Genomic DNA, 25006 nt, shown 5'->3' with positions numbered 1-25006 from the left:
AATTAGGGTCTAAATGTGACAGTTATCCTTTAAATATAGATATTGACATGGAAAATTTAAAATAACCATTTTAAAATATGTTAAACACAAAAAACATGATTTTAACTATAGGCCACTTTCTGATGACACATTCCCTTTCGATTCACAGAATAGGAGATACTGTAAGTATCGTATTGGTATGACCACTGGGACTCTGTTCTCTTGATCATTGATGGTCTCAGTGGTCAGTACCGCACTGATCAAACACATTCTCTATCCAGGGGATACATTTAAATCTTGGGACAACCTCTTTAAAGTTTATAAAAACATTTTCAAATACCCTATTAGAAAATTCAGACTTAATAGATGGGGGTTCTTCATTTATAATACTTCTTTAATAGGCAGTGGAGAGAAGCTACAAAAAAAGAATAAAAAAAGCGCAGGGTTTGCCAATCGTCCACAGCAGCAAAATCTGCACCAAATTCTGCAGACTGCAAAGTGTCCAAATCCACAAGGGTGCAAATCTGCACTGCATGATTTATTATTGGAAACTGCAAATTTTAGCATGCAATTCCACTGCAGAAAATCGGCAGCATTTAAGCCATGTGTATAACTGAGCTCAGAAAGAGCAGAGATTTAAGTGTGCAAATTACAAGTATTACTAAATGTTTTCTCCAAAAAACTATAAAATCAAGCACTCTCATAAAACAGACATTGGGGTTCCCATAGGAATGAACAGAGAAACTGACTCCTGTCCACACATAAGATAAGATGCTGTGTCAGCTGGAGAGTCCGTGTCGTTCACATGACACAGCTGAGGATCAGAACATAGTGGACAATTCACATCTGCACTTGAGGCTCTGTTCAGTGTCCCCGTCACAGATTCTGGCAAATAGAGCAGACAAAAAATAAAATCCTGCATGTAGGACTTTTTTTTTACCGTATAAGACGCACTTTTTCCCCCTAAAGTGGAGGGGGGATGTCACTGTGTCTTATAGGGTGAATACTAATGAGCTCTTCCATTATAGAAGGGCTCATTAGTACAGGAAGACTGGGAAGTGGTGAATGCAGCACTCCCCGGGCTCTGTACTCAGCGCTCCCTGGTCCTCGGCCGCAGGTTGTGCTATGGCTGAGCACAGCACGAAGGCGCTCTGTGACCTCATGCTGTGCGGGTCTGGTCACAGCACAGCTGATGGCAGGAAGAAGAGGAGAAACCGCTGGAGGTGAGGAGCAGCGGTGTCTGGAGCAGGAGAGGTAAGTGGATTTTTTTAGTTTATGCGATTTGAGTCTGGGGGCTGATCTGAGGTCTGAACAGGGGAGTGTCTTATTTATATTGGGGCTCTTATCTGAGGTCTGATTAGAGTAAAAAACATTGGGGTCTGAGCTGAGGTCTGATTGGGGGTCATTCACATTGGGGTCGTCTTATTGGGGTTTTATTTACATTGGGGATCTGATCTGAGGTCTGATTGAGGGTCTTATTAACATTGGGGGTGTGACTGGGACTGTGAGCCGAGGTCTTATTAACATTGGGGGTCTGATTGCTGGTCTGAACTGAGGTCTAAAAAAAAAAAAAAATTCTTATTGTCCTCCTCTAAAACCTAGGTGAATCGAGTCTTATGGGCAAGTGTGTCTTATTGGGCGAAAAATACGGTACCTAGCACAGATGTGAAAGTGCCCTAAAAAGATCACCTTCACATCTTTCTAATGGGCCAGGTTGTGCCAGGAAACTACTTCACTTTATTCTAGCTCTCCTTCCTCCTTAGATTTTAATTTAATGAAATTTTTTTATTTACCTCAACAGTTTTCTCTTATCCCCCATGCTTGAATCCTACTTCCTGGTTTGTCATGTGACTATTGTTCCATCATGTCTTAATGCTGTGTCCTGACATCAGCAGGACATGTGACCCTAACCACGCCCACTGTCCTTAATAATGACGCTTTCCCAAGTCCTACATTCCAGGACTCCAATGCAGGAATGTAACCTACAGCAACTGAATAAGGTGGTTTTGATAAATGGCGGTATTTAGGAAAAGTGATATAACAGCGATATCTGTTGGGAAAGGGGGGGGGGGGGGGGGGAGATACATTTATATTAGTTGCACAACCCCTTTAATTTCACCAAGTGTTATTAGTGCATTATTGGATGTCTTTACGTCCTGGACACAGACCCCTTTTCACAGTACGATGCTCTACAGTTGACTCAAGGGAGTCTAAACTTCAGATGGATAGTGACAGCATCAGCCCTCTCCAAAAATCTCACTTTCATGTTCCTTTCCTCCCATCTTCCTTTTGCAGCTACCTGAAGCAGTACCCTAGATCTGACCGCCTGCCATTAATCCTTTTCCTTCCTAAGAGAACCTTCAATTTCACTGTAGCCTAAAATAAGACGCTTTCTTGGATCAGACTGCAGTGCCACCAGTTTGGCCACTAGATGTCAGCACATATAAATAGTGCTATAGGTGCCTATTTTTTGGTGGATAGCCACAACAAAATAATGTTAATCTATATACAATATATATGCCATATAGACCAATCAAAATAATTTGGCACAGCTTAACCTTGTCACGTGATTTCTGTAAGCTGTATAATGGCCCCTGGTCTCTCCATATGGAAACATTGGGGTGCTGAACCAAGGGGAATACGGCGTTGAATTTGTAATTAATGCATATTGAAAAATATCATGATTTTATAGCAAAGATTTTATAGCATTTATCTAGAAATACTGATAAGCACCTTCTATTCCAGTGAACGGGGCTATAAAATATATGGAACTGGTTTCAAATCCTCATGCATCGTCCATGCACCGATTTTCTGCATTTGCCACGGTCTCTAAAGGCTGCACTGTTTTCGCCTCGTGAAAACTATTGGTAAAACTATTCTAGGGACGTGTTTCACAATATACAGGAAAAGCAAAAAATCCATAGCCAGCAGATATACTGCAGCCCTTGGTTACGTCACATTAGAGCGAGAGCAGAAATGAGAACTTTATAGAAGTGCATCATCATCTCTGCTATACTCCGTCTTATCCAGCACACCCAGAATGAAGAATCGTGTCTACACAGGTTTGCATACATAATGGCTTGCTATTTAAACTCTTAACCAGAGAACAGAGATTTTTTTTCACATTTACACAAGTAATAAAAAGGACTGGTACAGAGGGACACACTCCGTCAGACCCTGCCAAGCACTTTCTTTACACAGAGTGGGTGTCACTGTTGACACAGTAATCTGGTGTGCAGCAGGTCAAAAGGTAACCTTTCCCCTCTCTACTAATAAACTGCCCAAATGGAGACCACAGGAATAGTGACTGGCATCTGGGACATAATGGTTTTTGCAGTCATGGTTTTCTGACTTGCACCCCAGGTCATTGTGGCGGACACAGATCACTATACTAGACACCTATGGCCCATATATATCACTGTGCGGGGGGAAAACCAGATGTCCGTATTATGTGGACTAGTCATTCCTCTCCCCAGGAAGGGTCCATTGGCCCTAGTAGTGTCCTCCCTATACCATATACTGCAATTTGATTTTCACATCATCTTTGACTGAAATGGCACAAAAGTTGTGATTAGAGGCCGGAGTTCTAATGAATTAATGCCAGGTCTGCTGTACTGCTGGAGACTAGATAGGCAGGATCACACTACTGGAAATAGCAGAACATATACACATATGGTCTTTGCAGTACCTCCATCTACTTCTTTATCATAGCAGTAGAAGGTGTAGTATATCTAAGGCCTCATGCAGACAACTGTGTCCATCACGGTCCACAAAACACAGATCCGCAAAATACGGACACCTTCCGCATGCAATACATATTTTTTATTCCAATTACTATAAAATAAAATAAAATAAAAAAAAAATGCAGATGGAATACAATACGAGGTCATGTGCATGAGGCCTAAGGGGGCATTCACACAGCCATATGTTTTATGCGATCCACAAAAAACGGATCTGCAAAATACAGAGAACATACCTGTGACGTCCGCGTTGCATCCATTTTTTTTTTTGGTGGACCCATCGACTTCAATGGTCCATGGTCCACATTTGGGACAAGAATAGGACATGTTCTATCCTTTGCAGAATGGACATACAGATGTGGAAAGCACATGGACAACTTTTACACAAATCATTTCTGGGGGGAAAAAAATTATGTTTTTGTGTCGCCATTTTCTAAAAGCCATATTTTTTTTCTAGCAATGTGTGAGGGCTCATTTGTGCAGGGTAAGGTGACAGATTTATTGGTACCATTAAGTACATACGACTTTTTTAGCACTTGATATTATGATTTTTGGGATGAGACGTGACAAAAAAAAACTAAAAACCTGTTCTGCCAGTTTTTATTTATTTTTTTACGTTGTTCACCTGACAGGATGAATTATGTGATATTTTCATACAGCTGGTCGTTACAGATGCAGTGATAAAAAAAAAGACATATTAGGTATGGTTACATCTGTAACGACTGGCTCTGTGAAAATATCACATGATCTATCCCATCAGGGGAACATTGTGAAAAATATGGCTTTCAGAAAATGGTGACATTTTTCTTTAAAAAATATTTTATTGTGTAAAAGGTTAAAAAAAAAATTACATATTGGTTACCTTTGACACAATAAAATATTTTTTAAAAAGAAAAATGTCCCTATTTTCTGAAAGCCATATTTTTCACGAAGCTCACCTGATGGGATAGATCATGTCATATTTTCACAGAGCCAGTCGTTACAGATGTAACCATACCCAATATACACTGCTCAAAAAAATAAAGGGAACACAAAAATAACATCCTAGATCTGAATTAATTAAATATTCTTCTGAAATACTTTGTTCTTTACATAGTTGAATGTGCCGACAACAAAATCACACAAAAATAAAAAAAATGGAAATCAAATTTTTCAACCCATGGAGGTCTGGATTTGGAGTCACACTCAAAATTAAAGTGGAAAAACACACTACAGGCTGATCCAACTTTGAGGTAATGTCCTTAAAACAAGTCAAAATGAGGCTCAGTAGTGTGTGCGGCCTCCACGTGCCTGTATGACCTCCCTACAACGCCTGTGCATGCTCCTGATGAGGTGGCGGACGGTCTCCTGAGGGATCTCCTCCCAGACCTGGACTAAAGCATCTGCCAACTCCTGGACAGTCTGTGGTGCAACGTGACGTTGGTGGATAGAGCGAGATATGATGTCCCAGATGTGCTCAATTGGATTCAGGTCTGGGGAACAGGCGGGCCAGTCCATAGCATCAATGCCTTCGTCTTGCAGGAACTTCTGACACACTCCAGCCACGAGGTCTAGCATTGTCTTGCATCAGGAGGAACCCAGGGCCAACCGCACCAGCATATGGTCTCACAAGGGGTCTGAGGATCTCATCTCGGTACCTAATGGCAGTCAGGCTACCTCTAGCGAGCACATGGAGGGCTGTGCGGCCCTCCAAAGAAATGCCACCCCACACCATTACTGACCCAATGCCAAACCAGTCATGCTGGAGGATGTTGCAGGCAGCAGAACGTTCTCCACGGCGTCTCCAGACTCTGTCACGTCTGTCACATGTGCTCAGTGTGAACCTGCTTTCATCTGTGAAGAGCACAGGGCGCCAGTGGCGAATTTGCCAATCTTGGTGTTCTCTGGCAAATGCCAAACGTCCTGCACGGTGTTGGGCTGTAAGTACAACCCCCACCTGTGGACGTCGGGCCCTCATATCACCCTCATGGAGTCTGTTTCTGACCATTTGAGCAGACACATGCACAATTGTGGCCTGCTGGAGGTCATCTTGCAGGGCTCTGGCGGTGCTCCTCCTGTTCCTCCTTGCACAAAGGCGGAGGTAGCGGTCCTGCTGCTGGGTTGTTGCCCTCCTACGGCCTCCTCCACGTCTCCTGATGTACTGGCCTGTCTCCTGGTAGCGCCTCCATGCTCTGGACACTACGCTGACAGACACAGCAAACCTTCTTGCCACAGCTCGCATTGATGTGCCATCCTGGATAAGCTGCACTACCTGAGCCACTTGTGTGGGTTGTAGACTCCGTCTCATGCTACCACTAGAGTGAAAGCACAGCCAGCATTCAAAAGTGACCAAAACATCAGCCAGGAAGCATAGGAACTGAGAAATGGTCTGTGGTCACCACCTGCAGAACCACTCCTTTATTGGGGGTGTCTTGCTAATTGCCTATAATTTCCACCTGTTGTCTATCCCATTTGCACAACAGCATGTGAAATTGATTGTCACTCAGTGTTGCTTCCTAAGTGGACAGTTTGATTTCACAGAAGTGTGATTGACTTGGAGTTACACTGTGTTGTTTAAGTGTTCCCTTAATTTTTTTGAGCAGTGTAGTATGTCTATTTTTTTGTTTTCAATTTTAGATGGCTTGATGAGGGCTAAGGGGCGTTTCTTTTTTACTTGAAATGTATTTTTAGTTTTTTTTAAAACATTTCATTTTTGTCCCACTAGAGGACTAAAACTTTTGAGGGTCAGATCCCTTCTACAGTGCATCACAATGCATAGTGTATTGTAAAGCATTGTGACTATCTGTCTTAGTCCTCGTGCACACGAACACTGTTTTGGTCCACATCCGAGCCACGGTTTTTGCGGCTTGGATGCGGACCCATTCATTTCAACAGCACTTTGCTACTGATAATACAACCATCTGCATCCGTTATGAACGGATCCGATTGTATTATCTTTAAAATTGCCAAGACGGATCAGTGGTTAACTCCATTGAAAGTCAATGGGGGACGGATCAGTTTTCTGTTGTGGCAGAGAAAACGGATCCGTCCCATTGACTTGTATTGGGGGTAATGCCGGATCCGTCTTGCTCCGCATCCCAGGACGGAAAGCATTTTGGAGCACTGTTCAGTTCAGTTTTGTCCCCATTGACAATGAATGGGGACAAAACTGAAGCGTTTCTTTCCGGTATTGAACCGCTATGGTGGAACTTAATACCGGAAAACTTAAATGCTAGTGTGAAAGTAGCCTAGAAGATTTAGGTACAATGTGTCACGTATTGAGATTTACTTGCTTACAATACTTCTCTGTTGTAAAGTCCTTCATGTGATGTAGGAAACACTTCCTGAAGAAGATTAGACCTCACGCTCAAAGATTTGCCACCTTAATGCCCACCATAAATGCGAGGTTTACAGCTAGCACTCGAAGTGACCTTTGCTCTAGTTACCTCTATAATAAAAGACATACATTTTCTTCATATAGTTTAGATTAATCCGTCGCGGTATACATTCCTGTTTCTACAATGCTGTGGTCATTTAGGGAAACCTATTTTCCTGACAGGCTCCAACATGCCCCCCTGTCACACTGCAGAGACTAGAACAGCTGGGTGTAGAGCGCGCAACAGATTTTCCTTCTCCTTCACTTATTCCCCAACTGTGTCCGTCCAGCAGAAAAGTTTGTGCTCATTCTGACAAGCGCATTGACTTTTGACCCCCTGACAAAGAATGCTTAGTAAATACTCATTTGCTATAATCACCGATCTTAAAGGGGTCGTCTCACTTCAGCAAATAGCATTTATCATGTAGAGAAAGTGAATACAAGGCACTTACTAATGTATTGTGATTCTCCATGCTGTCTCCTTTGCCGGCTTCATTCATTTTTAAATAAACCTTAACTGGGTATTACAATTAGTACTTGCCCATCCCCGCTAATGAACTGTGTACCGCTCGTCTTCACCTCTCACAAAATACATGAGAGCAGCCACAAAGACAAGCATTTCTGTGTCGAGATGTTTGGGGGCACCACAAAATACCATCACGGGTCTGCATGTGCCACGTAGGCGGCCAGTTGTGCACCCCTGCTTTAAGCCGTGCTCTATAACAAGTCAGATTTACTAGAAGGACAAGTGTAACAGTCATAGTATTTCTTAAATCAGTTCACCTTTTTGGGACAAACTTCGATACTTTATTTCCCTGGGAGTCAGATTTTTTATTTATTTTACTAATTTATTTATTTTTAAGAATGAACAGAAAAAAAAGTTAAACTTTTTACAATGACTATGTATATCTCGCTAAAGGTCTCTACTGTTCCATGGAGGATTTGGGGCTCCATGTGGTGCTCAGACAAATGTGGGAAAATATAGTATAAATAGTAGCAAGTGTAAGTTATTGCATAAATCACACATAAGAACTCCAGCCTCTTGAGGTACACTGGATAGAAGGCCATCAGACCCTGGGTAAGCAGATGTGAACCTGTCAGGATGTAGAAGAGCCGGGCGTCTGTGTTTACCAGGGGGGCTATTTATTTGTCCTACAAATTGTCTGTAATCCTTTAGAATAGCCCAGGGCAGGAAGCAAATGCTTCTCTGTTTCAAAGCATACATTCACACAAACAGATAAAGATCAGACTGAGCACGTTCATTTACATAGAATTTTCCAAAACACAGATGAACAATTGGTGGTTTGAAAACTTCATTCCAAGTGTTTGATGGTCATTTGAATCACTGTATACAGTCAGGTCCATAAATATTGGGACAGCGACACAATTCTAACATTTTTGGCTCTACACACCACCACAATGGATTTGAAATGAAACAAACAAGATGTGCTTTAACTGCAGACTGTCAGGTGAACGGTGTAGGAATTACAACAGTTTGCATATGTGCCTCCCACTTGTTAAGGAACCAAAAGTAATGGGACAATTGGCTTCTCAGCTGTTCCATGGCCAGGTGTGTGTTATTCCCTCATTATCCCAATTACAATGAGCAGATAAAAGGTCCAGAGTTCATTTCAAGTGTGCTATTTGCATTTGGAATCTGTTGCTGTCAACTCTCAAGATGAGATCCAAAGAGCTGTCACTATCAGTGAAGCAAGCCATCATTAGGCTGAAAAAACAAAACAAACCCATCAGAGAGATGGCAAAAACATTAGGCGTGGCCAAAACAACTGTTTGGAACATTCTTAAAAAGAAGAAACGCACCAGTGAGCTCAGCAACACCAAAAGACCCGGAAGACCACGGACATCAACTGTGGTGGATGACCGAAGAATTCTTTCCCTGGTGAAGAAAACACCCTTCACAAAAGTTGGCCAGATCAAGAACACTCTCCAGGAGGTAGGTGTATGTGTGTCAAAGTCAACAGTCAAGAGAAGACTTCACCAGAGTGAATACAGAGGGTTCACCACAAGATGTAAACCATTGGTGAGCCTCAAAAACAGGAAGGCCAGATTAGAGTTTGCCAAACGACACCTAAAAAAGCCTTCACAGTTCTGGAACAACATCCTATGGACAGATGAGACCAAGATCCACTTGTACCAGAGTGATGGGAAGAGAAGAGTATGGAGAAGGAAAGGAACTTCTCATGATCCTAAGCATACCACCTCATCAGTGAAGCATGGTGATGATAGTGTCATGGCGTGGGCATGTATGGCTGCCAATGGAACTGGTTCTCTTGTATTTATTGATGATCTGACTGCTGACAAAAGCAGCAGGATGAATTCTGAAGTGTTTCGGGCAATATTATCTGCTCATATTCAGCCAAATACTTCAGAACTCATTGGACGGCGCTTCACAGTGCAGATGGACAATGACCCAAAGCATACTGCAAAAGCAACCAAAGAGATTTTTAAGGGAAAGAAGTGGAATGTTATGCAATGGCCAAGTCAATCACCTGACCTGAATCTGATTGAGCATGCATTTCACTTGCTGAAGATAAAACTGAAGGGAAAATGCCCCAAGAACAAGCAGGAACTGAAGACAGTTGCAGTAGAGGCCTGGCAGAGCATCACCAGGGATGAAACCCAGCGTCTGGTGATGTCTATGCGTTCCAGACTTCAGGCTGTAATTGACTGAAAAGGATTTGAAACCAAGTATTAAAAAGTGAAAGTTTGATTTATGATTATTTTTCTGTCCCATTACTTTTGGTTCCTTAACAAGTGGGAGGCACATATGCAAACTGTTGTAATTCCTACACCGTTCACCTGATTTGGATGTAAATACCCTCAAATTAAAGCTGACAGTCTGCAGTTAAAGCACATCTTGTTTTATTTCAAATCCATTGTGGTGGTGTATAGAGCCAAAAATGTTACGATTGGGTCGATGTCCCAATATTTATGGACCTGACTGTATGTTAGGAAAGGTTCACATCTGCAGCACAAAATCCAGTAGTCTGTTCTGGCAGAGGATAAACTGGATACGGTGAGCTCGGGCAGACCGTTACTCTGCTGGAAAAGCCTGCCAAATTTCTAACGCCGACGTGAACGTACCCATAGTTATGTGTGGTTTATAATCTCTCTGCAGGACCAGACTACCAGTATGTGTCGGAGATGAGAACCTAGTCTTACTGTTCCTGACATTCTCAAGAGAGCAAAAATATAGAGAGCAAAAAAGACAGAGGAAGTGTGTGTGAGAAAGAGAGAGTGAGAAAGTAAGCGAGAGAAAGCTAGAGTGAGAGAATGAGAGAAAGTGAGAGTGACAGAAAGACAGAGTGAGCATAAATGAAAGACAGTGAGTGACTGAACTCATCTCCTGCCCCTTCCTCACCACTCTACATACCTGTAGAGGAAACTGTAAACTGATCTCAAAGACCCTGAAGAGCAGAGTGCAGTATATACTATAGACAAGGGCCTGGCTGCGGTGGTCACCTGGGTATACAAGCACCCCACTGCTGTAGCCAGGTAAAGATATGACCGGATGTAGGTAGCGCTTGAAGAGCTGTGGGCCCAACTGGTGAGTAGGGGTGATGTTATTACAGTCCCTGGTTGCACATACACCAGCTGTGCCCTATTGACTGTTTGATACTGGAGCCGGACACAACTGAGAGGTGCATACCGAGCCTTTGGGCACAGTTTAAAAGCTCTGGACAGAACAGGCTACATGCTACCTTTTTCTATACTGCGCTGGGAGACAACTGGCGCCAAAGCGGACATACCAGGTGCCAGAAATTATCTCACAGAAAACTATGGGATAAGTTCTGGCATTAGTTTCCCTCTGATGGTTGTATATATGGAAACACACACAGACAAGAAACTGTATTCCAATAAATATATTTTATGTTCTAACTAAACAGCCTGATTATTATTTATGAAGGAGTCCGAGCTGAAGTCAGATGTGGAAAGATAGAGAAGCTGGAAGTCTGGTTACCGACTCCACTGCCGTGATACCGCGTGTGGTGTAGCAGGCACGGCCTGTCATAATACTTGATAAAGTAGGTCTACTGACAGACTGCCTTGAATCCACTCCTACATTGCTATAAATTCATTTCCAACAAGCTAAAAATGGAAGATTATTTTTAATCATCCAAAACCGCAACATAGCAACCGAAATCTACCTCCGCAGGGCATGGTAATGGTTTTTTCAGATAAAAGTTATTCTTTGTATAGTAAAACCTTCCAGAACTTCATGTATCATTTCCTCACAACGGTCACAATCTTTGCTTACAGTCATTCAATAAGAAATGTTATTGTTCACGTCCAATGGGATTTTTCTTTTAGTGACAGGCACTAAAGGGGAGGACGCAAAAGGGAATCATTACTTTTTGGTGTGCACAAGGGGCAATAGAATGGGCATAATTCCTTTCTTGGGGGAACATAGGTGGGCATTTTTACAGTGTGGAGGGCATAAAGGAGGTCATTACTATTGTGTTGGTGCATTATTATTCCGTAGGGGCACAAAAGGGGCATTATTGGTGTATGGGAGAGTAAAGGGGCACCAACACTGACTAAACACAATATGGTGTGCTACCTATTTTTCTCTGTCACACTATTGCTTTCAGGGCTGCCATCTCCGTGGCACTATTATTGGGAGGTAAGCGTAGTTCTGGCATTATATCGGAAGTACTGTAATTGGTTGCACTATGCCAAAAAGAAGAAGTCGCAAATAGGGGCAAACAGGGCAGCCATTGGTAAAAGTTCAGAAGGTGATGGAAAAGTGAGGAGCCAAAGTTGTTTCGGCAGCAAAATCAGCAGACAAAAGTCGTGGATGGAAGTAGTCTTCATGGCGGTCTGGGTTGGATGAAAAAAAACAGGAAAGCTAAAAACTGCAGACTTAATCTGTTCTATTATGTAGTCTACTCAATAGTCTGCAGAGCACCTGTGAAGAACTACCATGCATTCAGAAAGTCTTCAGACCCTTTCACTTTTTTCCACATTTTCTTATGTTTTGGCCTTGTGCTTAAAATCAAGTTTTCCCCAATCTATATGCACTTAATACCCATAATGAGAAAGTCTACACCAAATTTTTAGACATTTTTGCAAATAGTAAAAGCGAAAATTTTGCATGGAATAAGTATTCAGACCCCTTGCTATGAGTATGACACTTGAAATTAAGCTCTGCAGGCCTTTCATTTTTATTGATTATCTTGGAGATGTTTCTACACTTTGGAGTCCACCTGTGGTAAATTCAATGGAAGAAGTTGGGACACCCCACCAAACTAAGTAATTGGGGGGAGAAGGACCTTGGTAAGAGAGGTAACCAAAAACTCAGTGATCACTCTGGCCCTGTGTGCAAATGGGAGAACATTTCAGAAGGTCAACCATCACTGCAGCACTACACCGATCTGCTTTGTGGCAGAGTAGCCAGAAAGCCTCTCCTCAGTAAAAGACACATGAAATCCCTCAAGATTATCTGGCCTGATGAAGCACAGTGTCTGGAGGAAACCAGGCACTGCCCCCAGCCCAATACCATCCCTACAGTGAAGCACGGTGGTGTGGGGTCTTTTTCAGAGGCTGGGACAGGGTAACTGATCAGGGTTGAGGGAAAGCCGAATGGAGCAAAGTGTAGCCAAGCTAAAATTGAATCTGATAACGCATGATACAGTGTTATCTCATGACAAAAGCTAATGAAACCCACTGAAAAAGTCAACTAACCTTTTCTTGCCATTGTTTATTTAACAACATCTGTACAAAGATATTCCTAATGAGAACCTGACCCAGAGTGCTCTGGCCCTCATACTGTGCAGAAGGTTCCCCTTCCAACAAGACAATGACCCTTATCACACAGCCAAGACAACAAAGGACTGGCTTAAGGACAACTTAAACCCAATTGAACATCTCTGGAGAGACCTGACAATGGCATCCACAGACATTCCCCATCCAACCTGAAAGACCTTGAGAGTAGGGTTGGGTGATATAATGGTGTTAACGATATATTGCGGTATTAAGAAACGGCGATACCACCGTTTCTTAATTACCGTTGTATTTTAGTGATGTCATAGGAACTTCTTAAACGTCCGCGTCCGGCTGCCTGCACACATTGCCTGCCAGTTCTCACTGCAGCTGCCCCCTCCTCGCTCCTACTTTGCCAGGACTCCGCACACCGACCCAAAAAGTGGGGTCAGTGGGGGAAAAATATGCGGACTAGGGTACTAGTAAACTCCAGTACTAGGCTACTAATGAATAAACATGTCTCCTAGGTAATACCATCTCCTATCCTATCTTACCATCTGTTGGCAGGCTCATCATTTTTTCAGCAGCCTCTGCACATGGCAGTGCCAGCTCTAGCATTTGCAAATAGCTCTAAATATACCACTTATTGCCCCCCCATATACACATGAACGACCCCCTCCCCCCATATACAGTGTACAACACCCGACACCCCCGTATACAGTGTACATAGATGGGGATGTACTAGACCCAAGGGGAATATACACATCTGAGTCCCAGCAGTATAAGCCCCATACAGTATAAATGTCTCCTTGCTGCCCCATACAGTAGTGTCTTCTTGTTGCCCCCATACAGAAGCAACAAGAAGACACTACTGTATACTGTATGTGGGCAGCAAGGAAACATTATAATGTATGGGTGCCACAAAGATCCTATACAGTATGGGGGAGGGCTAAAACTTGTAGCCCCCATACAGTATAATATCTCCTTGTGGCCCCCAGTGTTTTTTCTTCTAAATAGCTATTTATCCTGATATATCTCATTATCACAATAAATTTCTTAAGATAGTTATCGTGGATTTTTTTTTTTTTATATCGCCCAACCCTACTTGAGAGGATCTGCCCGGAACAATGGTAGAAAATTCCCGAAGCCATGTGTGCAAACCTTATGGCATCATACTCAGGAAGACTGGAGGCTGTAATCGCTACCAAAAAAAGCTACTCCATATTTTTTTTTTTTATGCCATCCCCCTACTGGAGTGGGTTTGCAAACTTAACAGTTTTAAAAAAAACATGGATCGAAAAATGTGGAGTCAACCTAATTAAAATATCTCCTCATGTTCTCTTTCCCACCCACTTTTCAAAAAAAAATTATTGTTTTTATTTTAGCACATACCAAAATGTGAAAAAAGTGAAAGAGTCTGAAGACTTTCTGAATGAATTGTATCTACTTCTATATGGTCCCTGTATGGTGGTAATAACAATACGGTAGTATTATCCAACGGCTAGGTGGTGGTATTATGTCCAGAAGCATGAAGAATAAAAGTGCACTGTGGCGGCAGGACACAAGTGGAGTATAAGCAGGGCTGCCGCCTGTTTGTTTGTTATCTCATATTTATTTCTGACATAACATGCAGTTCCCGGTCTGCATGCCAGCCTACATGTAGCACACTGCAGCTTTGTGCTCAGCACTCAGTCACAGGCTATGGCCCTCCGATTACTCGTCCCAAACATGAATGAGACACTGTGAAATGGGGCTTGCGAGGACTGAGGACTTAGTAAATGCCGCCTGTCTTTTAGGGTGGGTACAGCCACCAATTACTAAGCACACAGACAGTCTTAATGATGTCCTTTCTTCTTACAGAAGGGTGGGACTGAAGTGCATCTTATAATGAATGATCCCATACACTTGCAGCTTACTATACCTACCTCACAGCAGCACCTTCTACAACACACTACCAGAGTCCAGCCCTGAAATCTCGTCCCAGGCTAAAAAAATTGCCAGTAATTTTAGTCAACATATTTAACTTATATTACTTAAAAGGAACTCTGTAAACATCTTTCGCCAAGCTGGAGAGAGCACTACAAACAGCTCTTGTGGAGTTTTTCTCATTAGGGAGTAGTGTGAATATGAAGTTTTATTCTACCTGCTCGCTCATATTGAGCTGCCTCACAGCTCCTCCCCTCTGTTGTCAATGGTTGCTGTATTGGTCTCCTGGTTGGATGCTACAGCAGAGGGGAGGGGCTGTGAAGCAGCTCAATACAGAGAACCCAACCTTAAAGGGTTTCTATCACTTCAGATCACATATTTAGGTGTCAGACACTAGCGATCCGCTAGTGTCTGCTCTACCGAACCATCCTAATATGATAGGCTTTGGGGCAGCCGTTTTGCTAAAATAAGAACTTATATCTATATGCTAATGAGCCTCTAGGTGCTATGGGGGCGTCATTAGCACCTAGAGGCTCAGTCTACCTTCCTAAACTGTCGCCGCCCAGCGCGTCCCTCCAGCCCACCCATCTCCTGCTGAATGCGATCCTCTCCGTGCGCGTCTCTGTTCTGCGCATGCGCAGTGAATGTCTGACCGCTTCCCTGCTCAGACATCTCCACTGCGCCTGCGCCGATGACATCATAGTGCTCCGAGGAACAGGCGCAGTGGAGCTGTCTGAGCAGGGAAGCGGTCAGGCATTCACTGCGCATGCGCAGAACAGAGACGCGCACGGAGAGGATCGCAGATCATCGCATTCAGCAGGAGATGGGCGGGCTGGAGGGACGCGCTGGGCGGCGACAGTTTAGGAAGGTAGACGGAGCCTCTAGGTGCTAATGACGCCCCCATAGCACCTAGAGGCTCATTAGCATAAAGATATAAGTTGTTATTTGAGCAAAACGGCTGCCCCAAAACCTATCATATTAGGATGGTTTGTTAGAGCAGACACTAGCGGATCGCTAGTGTCTGACACCTAAATATGTGATATGAAGTGATAGAAACCCTTTAATTTGGCAGAATAAAATTTCATACCAATTCCTCCTCCTCTTACCATATAGGATGTGACCCTACATACTCTGACACTGTCTAGCCATACATGGGGAATAGAAACACCCAGTTTTCGATTTATTCAAATATTTCCAGGAGAACGCTTCAGAATCACTTTATAAGGTTTAAAAGCAACACTAAAAGAGTTAGTACTAACAGTAAAATGGTAATAGTGAAACAGATAGAAGAGGAGAACGGAGATGTCCATTTGGGACATATTTTGTAGGCAAAAATCCACTATCCATCCAGGACTAATGATCTACATTTATAATTTGCCGAATATTCAGCTGCAGTATACATGGGGATTTCCAACAGCACTGAAACTGAATAAAAGGAATAATAGGCAGAAATATAAAAAAAATAAAAATAATAAACTATTTAATTTTGCAATTCAAAGTAAAAAAAAAAAAAAAGGGGGGGGGGGGGAGAATACCTCATTTTCCCCCGTGTATGATGACCTCATTACTTGAATACATGGACTCTGCTTACAGGGGATATTTACAAACCCCACAGGTCAGCAGGGGATGCAATAAAACAAAAAAATAAGTATTATTCACTGCTGCCCCAATGCTCTAGCGCTGTCGCTCCGCTAAGAGCTACAACTTGCTGCTTATTTGAAAAGACAAAAAACACCATCGCATGGACAAAAACTCCAGTACAAAAAAAAAGTCCGGTCCCTCCATTGACCTTCAGCTAACATCTGGACCTGGAGTTTTTACTGCAAAAATGCACCAAAAAGCATGTGCAAAAAAAGTGCAAGGCACCCATACTTTTTTAATCACTTCACCTGGCCGAATAGCTTTATTACATTATGACTTACATATCTCAGGAGCTTCATCAGATCCATCAGGACAATCCTTCTCGCCATCACACCGCCAACCTTTTGATATGCACGTTACCTGGTCCTTGCAGGCAAAATGTTTAGGGCTACAGGTTTTTGGAGCTGAAAGACAAATAAATGCTAGATGTTACCATCTATGAGAAATAAGGGAAAAGGATGAGACATTACAACGTTAGCACCAGTAAAGCTGGCTGCACAATATTGATATTTCACAGTCACGTTGAACCGCTGGTCATTGATGGTGATGTGGGTATAAAACGACAGAAACTTACGACTATACAATCCTACGTCACAATCTTCCACGGGCATCTTCAGGTGAAGTTTATTCATAACCCAAAAAGGTGTCAAAAGTGTTCAGCTAATTGTCTATAAATCTACATTTGCCTTAAGGGCTCTTTCACACTTGCGTTCTTTTCTTCCGGCATAGAGTTCCGTCGTCGGGGCTCTGTGCCGGAAGAATCCTGATCAGGATTATCCTAATGCATTCTGAATGGAGAGAAATCCGTTCAGGATGCTGCGCTTTTTGCTCCGGCCAAAAATCCTGAACACTTGCCGCAAGGCCGGATCCGGAATTAATGCCCATTGAAAGGCATTAATCCGGATCCGGCCTTAAGCTAAACGTCGTTTTGGCGCATTGCCGGATCCGACGTTTATCTTTTTCTGAATGGTTACCATGGCTGCCAGGACGCTAAAGTCCTGTTTGCCATGGTAAAGTGTAGTGGGGAGCGGGGGAGCAGTATACTTACCGTCCGTGCGGCTCCCGGGCGCTCCAGAGTGACGTCAGGGCGCCCCACGCTCATGGATGACGTGTCGCATGGATCACGTCATCCATGCGCATGGGGCGCTCTGACGTCATTCTGGAGCGCCCCAGGAGCCGCACGGACTGTAAGTATACTGCTCCCCCGCTCCCCACTACTACTATGGCAGCCAGGACTTTAATAGCGTCCTGGGTGCCATAGTAACACTGAACGCATTTTGAAGACGGATCCGTCTTCAAATGCTTTCAGTTCACTTGCGTTTTTCCGGATCCGGCAGGCACCTCCGGCAAATGGAGTGCACGCCGGATCCGGACAACGCAAGTGTGAAAGAGCCCTTAGGGCAATCTGATATTACTAGTGTATTGGCAGCTTAAACAATCTTTACCATAATCTTCGATCGATGCAACACATTCACGCCATTTCCATAATTTACATAGTACACAAGTTGCAGTACATAGAATAGGTTATCAATATCAGATGGCTGGGGGGTTCCAACTCCTGGCACCCCACCTACCATCTTTGTACATGTGAACACTGCAGCCTCTTTAATACCTACCTGCATGCCATCTACATAATAACAGCATGCAGGGCAATCACAGCTCTGTTCCAATTCACGTGAAATGTAATCACCCCGAATTGCAGGATCAATAGCGAATGTGATCAGATAAGGCTCCATTAGGGTCTTCCACAACAGATTCCTTAATGAATATGGAATAAAACACCGAACTATGCTGCACTATTTTGTCTGATAAAAGACTAGACTCCTGAATGGAAACCCCACGAACCCCATTATAGTCAATGGGCTTTGTCCAGCGCCACTTGGATTTGGCCAAGTGACGGATCCAGCTCATCTGTAATTTTCAATGATCTGATCCTCTAACGGAGCAGAAGAATGAAAACCATGCTGGTAATGGTATGGACTCATTGTACATCAAATAAACCATCAGAACTTGCCCCTACTAGACCAGGCTGTAGCGGAATGATGGGCACTACAATTAACAGGCTGACTAGGACTCTATAATCATTGGTATTAACTACCATCCTAAAAACTGAACGCCAGTGCTGCCTACCACATTTTTGTCTGACTAGTCTTAAAACACAGTATATTGCACAGGGGTTTCCATTACCAACAACTAAATTTCTGCTAAAATTCAATATGCAGGAAGGAAAATATTACGAGGCAAGAATTATTGTGTCCATCTACCGATAAGAATGATAACCATCATTATGAACTACCACCACCCCCAACAAAAAACTAGCCGTTTAGTGCACAGAGGGTGGGACCCAACCATTCTGTGCACCCTTGTGCCTCCTGCTTCCTCTACCACAGGGTTCTCCAACTCCAGCCCTCAGGGCCCACTTGCCGGTCAGGATTTAGGAGTATCCCACAGAATGAATACCTGTGGTAAATCCTGATGGATGGACACTAATTATATCAGCTGCCCAATACTAAGGAAATCCTAAAAACATGACTGGTAGGTGGGCCCTGAGGACTGGAGTTGAGGACCACTGCTCTACCAGACTGTCCCTTTCCTTCTTGTTTGACAGGGCCAGGCAATATGACTATGCAGGAACCTCTCTGCTGATCATGGAGGGGGCACAGAGTCCTGCCCTCAGTGTGCTTAACTGCTCGTTAAAGGTACCTCTTCTCCAAAAGTCTTAGAGTGCTCTGGCACTTCTGGAGAGGACACTTTGACAGACTTCAAAGGCTCCTTTAGAGAACTTATTGTAACTTCTGGATGAGTTTTTACACCATGGAATAACTGGAAGGTAATGTTTATCACCAGTGAAAGAGAAATGTTCTGGGAAATCCATTTGAAGTTGCAGGGTCTTTACCTTTCTGCTTTCAACCACCCATTTCAGCGCTCACCAGAGGTTTCTAAATAAGGAATACGGTATGATGGATGTGAGCTTTCATAACTAAGCAGTTTCTTATATTCACTTTTGGCTTGTTAAAATTTAGTATTTTTTTTCGCCATTTAGCCTATTACGACTTTGGGTCCTAGTTAAAGATCTGACACAAATGAGGACATTTAAGAATATACTTTAAAGGGACTACTTCATGCTGGCATAACCAACAGTACTATGAGACAGCATCAGATTCCCTCATCATATAAGAGCTAAGTTTTATTCTGAGCAGCATCATCTAGCTAACTGGTACCCTGCTTTGTACTGATGAGGAACAAGAACCCCCAAAAGGGCTCTCTATAGGTAGCTTGCTTTTCCTTTTGATGGGGTCTCTACTTTGGCCAACATGAGCTAATCTGCATACCTTTTTTCTCCCCATAACCATAGAGTCTCTTCAATGAGAAACAGTGCCCCCTGTGAGGTACGCTGCCGCCTCTTCAGAGTAAAGGGGTCACAGGAAGGAGTGTCCGCTGGACTACTCCCGTCCGGCTTGATTGATACGTCTCTCTCTCCACGTTGGGAGCGAAGCTAATAGAGAGCAGTCTTTATGCAAGCCTATTTTCTCTGCCACACGGCACAGTACAGCCTAATTATTTGTAATGATGGAGCCTGCTGCCGTTTCAAGCTGCAATCTGATTACAGCTTCCCTTCAAAAATGTTGTAAAAATCCCACATAAGATTAATCGTCAAAATACAAAACCTACAGTACAGACGTTTGTAAAATAACGTAAAGGAAAAGCCATTTACATTCAGGAAACCATAGCCTTGCATGTCCCAGACTTCCTATACTTCTAAGTGGTTTTTCTATGATCTCGGCTGTTAAAGAAATTCCAGCCTTATCAATAGCATACTGTAGAACATTCATTGCCCGGTGATAAATGACGGCGAGGCTGAACTGCTCCATGAATGGGGCCTACAACACGTGACCCTTCTTCCACTGGGTTGTTTTCTTGCACTATCGGTAAAAGATTATAAGTTCATAAATGGGGCTATTGACTAAAAATGGTGGCACAGACTACAGTGGCCTATTCAATCAACAGTATGGGAAGCTACTAGAGGGGAAGGTGCTGGTAGGGGGTGCCGATAGATACATAGAGAACTCATAGCTACAAGTGCCTGATCTGTCTACATACAACAGCAGATGTTGCCTGAGCAGTAGAAGATATCCAGGGCATGAAGACGGCTCAGCAGGGGTTTAATGATCCGAATTATACCCCTCAGGGCACACTGCATAAAATGTAGAAAATCTGACCACTAAGGAATCACAGACGCCAGAGGTTTATTTGCAAGCAGCAGTTTATATCTTTGTTCTAGTACCCTTGTCCTGGACTGACACTAGTGACCTAAAAACGGGCTCACATGTTCATTCAGGATTACTTTTTTCATGAACGCTCATATGGATTTTGACAGCGGCTGATTTTCGCCTGTGCCAGCTCTGTATGAAATATTGCTTCTTCAATACATTTTTTATAGAAAAGAACAGTGCCACGTGTAACACTATATCTGCATGGGCTTTTAGGGGCTTCATTTATGCTGTCCCCATCAGGCAGTGCGAATGTCAGGGCTCACAGTGTTTGGGTGGACTCACAAGCTGCATCATCAACTGGCGATACTTCATAAAGTAGAAAAATAATGCTACATGCACAGCCCAGGACCTCCAGTATTAGAAAAACCATGTTGTCCTGGATTAGAAGAACATGGCGGCTTTCTTCCAAAAGCAGCAACATGCCTGTACATGAAGTTCACAGCATTTCAGCAAAAATAAAAACTGCAAAAAAGTGCATAAGAAGGTAGAGCAAAAAAAAATAAAAAAATTTGAAAAACTTTGCAATTTTCATTCATAAACAGTGGCACGCCCACACGGAGTGTGGTATTAGAGTACTTTACTGAGGCTGAACAGCAAAGCCAGACACAGCTCAAGGGCAGGTCTCAAGAAAAACAGCAGGCAAGTCTTTCTAATCCTAGAAAACACCTTTAGGACCAAAAAGGTCTCCATCCTCAGTAGGCCATCAATATTGAACTGGCAGAGGGTCGGACAACCCGCCAATCAGTTGATTTGAGGAAGCTCCAGGGCTGGAAGTTAGCACTGGAACTACATTGTGTAGTGGACAGAGCTGGTTACTGCAGTGCTGCTCCCACTGAAGTGAATAGTAAAATCCTGGACAACCCCTTTAAGTGGTCAACATGGATTACAGTTTTGCATGTTTTGGCCTCAATAATACGCTATAATGGAAAACAATGTGTCACATCTGTAGCAAGAAGTGAGTTACACATTTGGGTGTGATCCAGTGACATGGTGACATAGATGTGCACTGAGGAGCAGAAGACTGCGATCCTGACACAGCCAAGTGACCGTCACACACCATTATCATATAAGAGACTTTCCCTATAGGAGTGCATCTCACATTCTGCAAGTTGCCTTCAACTTTGATTGGGCATCCACAGTCATCTCATAGCACTTCTCTAAAATGACCGGACGCATCACAGGTCACAGACCGTATCACAATGATGATCATTTATGGATGCAACAGACTTCTGAATGATGGTAGCTAAGCTCTCCTCTTATTACTGCATTTAAAATGTTGGGTGTGTCCATGCTCACCTATGTATAACATAAAACCTAGGGAGTAAATATTAATTTACCATGATTCTATCAAGCCCTGATAGATTAGAGTAGTTAATGGACTTTCCTCAAAGATATGTGTATTGGCACCTTTAGATTAGGGATAAAGTTGGCTCAACCATCTGATTTTGGTGGGACCGAATGACTATTTTAAGTGTGTCGGGTGTGCCGACTCTTCCCCAACAGATGATGTCAGGGGAATGAAAGATCAGGCATGTTGAATTTCTATGCCTGATCCTTTTGTTCCCAATCAAGGGAGATAAGCCACCACCAGATGTTTGGCCGTAGCTTTCCCTTCTCTCCCCAATGATAACACAACGCTTGGCTAAGTTAAAACAACCCTCAAGACACGAAAACCATTCCATTGACTGGGGAACACACAGAACTCTTACCTGGTGCCTTATTTTTCATCTTTTCAGCTGCAGATCCTCTTATTCTTGGGCTCCTCTTCTGCCATCCAAGATGGCCGTGCTGGTTCTCAGACTACGTGGAGCATACGGTGCATCATTGGTCCAAGACACTTCCGGCTTGTCCAGCTATGCTCTTGGATTGGCCAGCACCGTTCACATAAGTAATGCTAGCCATTCTAAGGGCAACAAGAAGTGTCTTGGGCTACGAAAGGCACAGTATGCATCAGGCAGTCTGTGACTTTGATTTGGAGGAGACTGAAGGGCGCAGTGCAGGGATACCTACAGCTGGCCTGGCATATTTATTATAATCTACCCCAGGAAACTAGCACAGATTATAGCGTAAATCTATACCAACTCATTAGCTAGTATAGGTTACTGTTTTGGCGTACAGGCCTGCACAGAGGCCATACAATTATTAAGAGGTGTGTGCTTCTTAATAATGGTGATAAGAGCTAGTAGTGTAGGACTAAGTCCCGATACATGCGCAATACCATTGGAGCAAAAGGAAAAATTTCCCAAGTTGGCGCGAATGAGCGAACCTCCGTGACAAGCGATGCACCCGGAGAAAAGCCGGCATGACTCAAGCTGATGGGCAGAACATAGGAGGAGGGTGAGCGAATTGGGGAGAGTCTTACAACAATTCAGGGAAATACTGGGAGTGAAATAAAGCGCCATAGAATCCATCCGTTATGACATCATTTACCAATCTATTAAAAGATGGTCCCCGCCCCCAACAGACCTACCTGCCCGATCGCCCGAGGACGCCGGTTTGCCAGCAAAACATGTCGGATGGCAGTGTAGGTGTGTTGTTTTAGTACAGTAGGAGGCAGTGTACCCGCTCAAAAGCAATGAATGGAAAGTAGTGGATACAAAAGAAATGATATGTAGCCGGTCATAGCGCGCATTGATGGACTACTTTGTTACACTGTTACAAATAGCAGAGTTTCACTGTGAAGGAAATAAACAGTGACTCTTCATATACATTGCCTTGCAAAAGTATTCACCCCCTTGACTTTTTTCATATTTTGTTACATTACAGCCTTAAGTTCAATGTTTTGTTAATCTGAATTTTATGTGATGGATCAGAACACAATAGTCTAAGTTGGTGAAGTGAAATGAGAAAAATATATAAAACTATTGTTTAGAAATAGAAAACCGAAAATTGCCATGTGCGTATGTATTCACCCCCTTTGTTAGGAAGCCCATAAAAAGCTCTGGTGCAACCAATTACCTTCAGAAGTCACATAATTAGTGAATGATGTCCACCTGTGTGCAATCTAAGTGTCACATGATCTGTCATTACATATACACTCCTTTTTTGAAAGGCCCCAGAGGCTGCAACACCTAAGCAAGAGGGATCACTAACCAAACACTGCCATGAAGACCAAGGAACTCACAATGTTGTTGAGAAGTACAAGTCAGGGTTAGGTTATAAAAAAAATATCCAAATCTTTGATGATCCCCAGGAACACCATCAAATCTATCATAACCAAATGGAAAGAACATGGCACAACAGCAAACCTGCCAAGAGACGGCCGCCCACCAAAACTCACTGACCGGGCAAGAAGGGCATTAACCCAAGAGGCAGCATAGAGAGGCAGCACAGAGACCTAAGGTAACCCTGGAGGAGCTGCAGAGTTCCACAGCAGAGACTGGAGGATCTGTACATAGGACGACAATAAGCCGTACGCTCCATAGAGTTGGGCTTTATGGCAGAGTGGCCAGAAGAAAACCATTACTTTCAGCTTAAAACAAAAAAGGCACGTTGTGAGTTTGCGAAAAAGCACGTGAGAGACTCCCAAAATATATGGAGGAAGGTGCTCTGGTCACTAAAATTTAACTTTTCGGCGAAAGAAAACGCTATGTCTGGCGCAAACCCAACACATCACATAAAGAGCACCATCCCCACAGTGAAACATGGTGGTGCCAGCATCATGCTCTGGGGATGTTTTTCAGCAGCCGGGACTGGGAAACTGGTCAGAGTTCAGGGAAAGATGGATGATGCTAAATACAGGGATATTCTTGAGCAAAACCTGTACCATTCTGTACGTGATTTGAGGCTAGGACGGAGGTTCACCTTCCAGCAGGACAATGACCCCAAACACACGGCTAAAGCAACACTTGAGTGGTTTAAGGGGAAACATGTAAATGTCTTGGAATGGCCTAGTCAAAGCCCAGATCTCAATCCAATAGAAAATCTGTGGTCAGACTGAAAGATTGCTGTTCGCAAGCGCAAACCATCCAACTTTAAGGAGCTGGAGCAGTTTTGCAAGGAGGAATGGGCAAGAATCCCAGTGGTAAGATGTGGTAAGCTCATAGAGACTTATCCAAAGCGACTTGGAGCTGTAATTGCCACAAAAGGTGGCTCTACAAAGTATTGACTTTAGGGGGGTGAATAGTTATGCACATTGACTTTTTCTGTTATTTTGTCCTATTTGTTGTTTGCTTCACTATAAAAACAAAAAAAAACAAAAAAACAAATCTTCAAAGTTGTGGGCATGCTCTGTAAATTAAATGATGCAAATCCTCAAACAATCCATGTTAATTCCAGGTTGTGAGGCACCAAAATACAAAAAAAGTCAAGGGGGCGGGGGGGGGGGGGGGGAATACTTTTGGAAGGAAATGTAGATTAGATACTAA

General features: G+C 43.3%; 1 protein-coding gene and 1 long non-coding RNA gene across 2 annotated transcripts in view; both read right to left on the bottom strand.

Annotated features, from left to right (window-relative positions):
- LRP1 (LDL receptor related protein 1) overlaps nucleotides 1–25006 on the bottom strand; it is a 297752-nt gene that overhangs the window by 207466 nt on the left and 65280 nt on the right. Inside the window, exon 2 of the mRNA XM_040425719.1 lies at nucleotides 16647–16769. Coding sequence (XP_040281653.1) covers nucleotides 16647–16769 — 123 coding nt within the window. The remainder of the gene's footprint in view (nucleotides 1–16646; nucleotides 16770–25006) is intronic.
- LOC120996049 lies at nucleotides 18761–24044 on the bottom strand. Its single transcript, XR_005777712.1, has 3 exons — nucleotides 24034–24044; nucleotides 19835–19838; nucleotides 18761–18937 (listed from the first exon to the last, which is right to left on the bottom strand). It is a non-coding gene; the product is annotated as an uncharacterized LOC120996049 (long non-coding RNA).

The sequence above is a fragment of the Bufo bufo genome, chromosome 3 (genome assembly GCF_905171765.1).
Source record: "Bufo bufo chromosome 3, aBufBuf1.1, whole genome shotgun sequence".
Classification (NCBI taxonomy): Eukaryota; Metazoa; Chordata; class Amphibia; order Anura; family Bufonidae; genus Bufo; species Bufo bufo.
The sequence above is the reverse complement of the archived record's forward strand: the minus strand, read 5'-3'. Positions and strand labels throughout refer to the sequence as shown.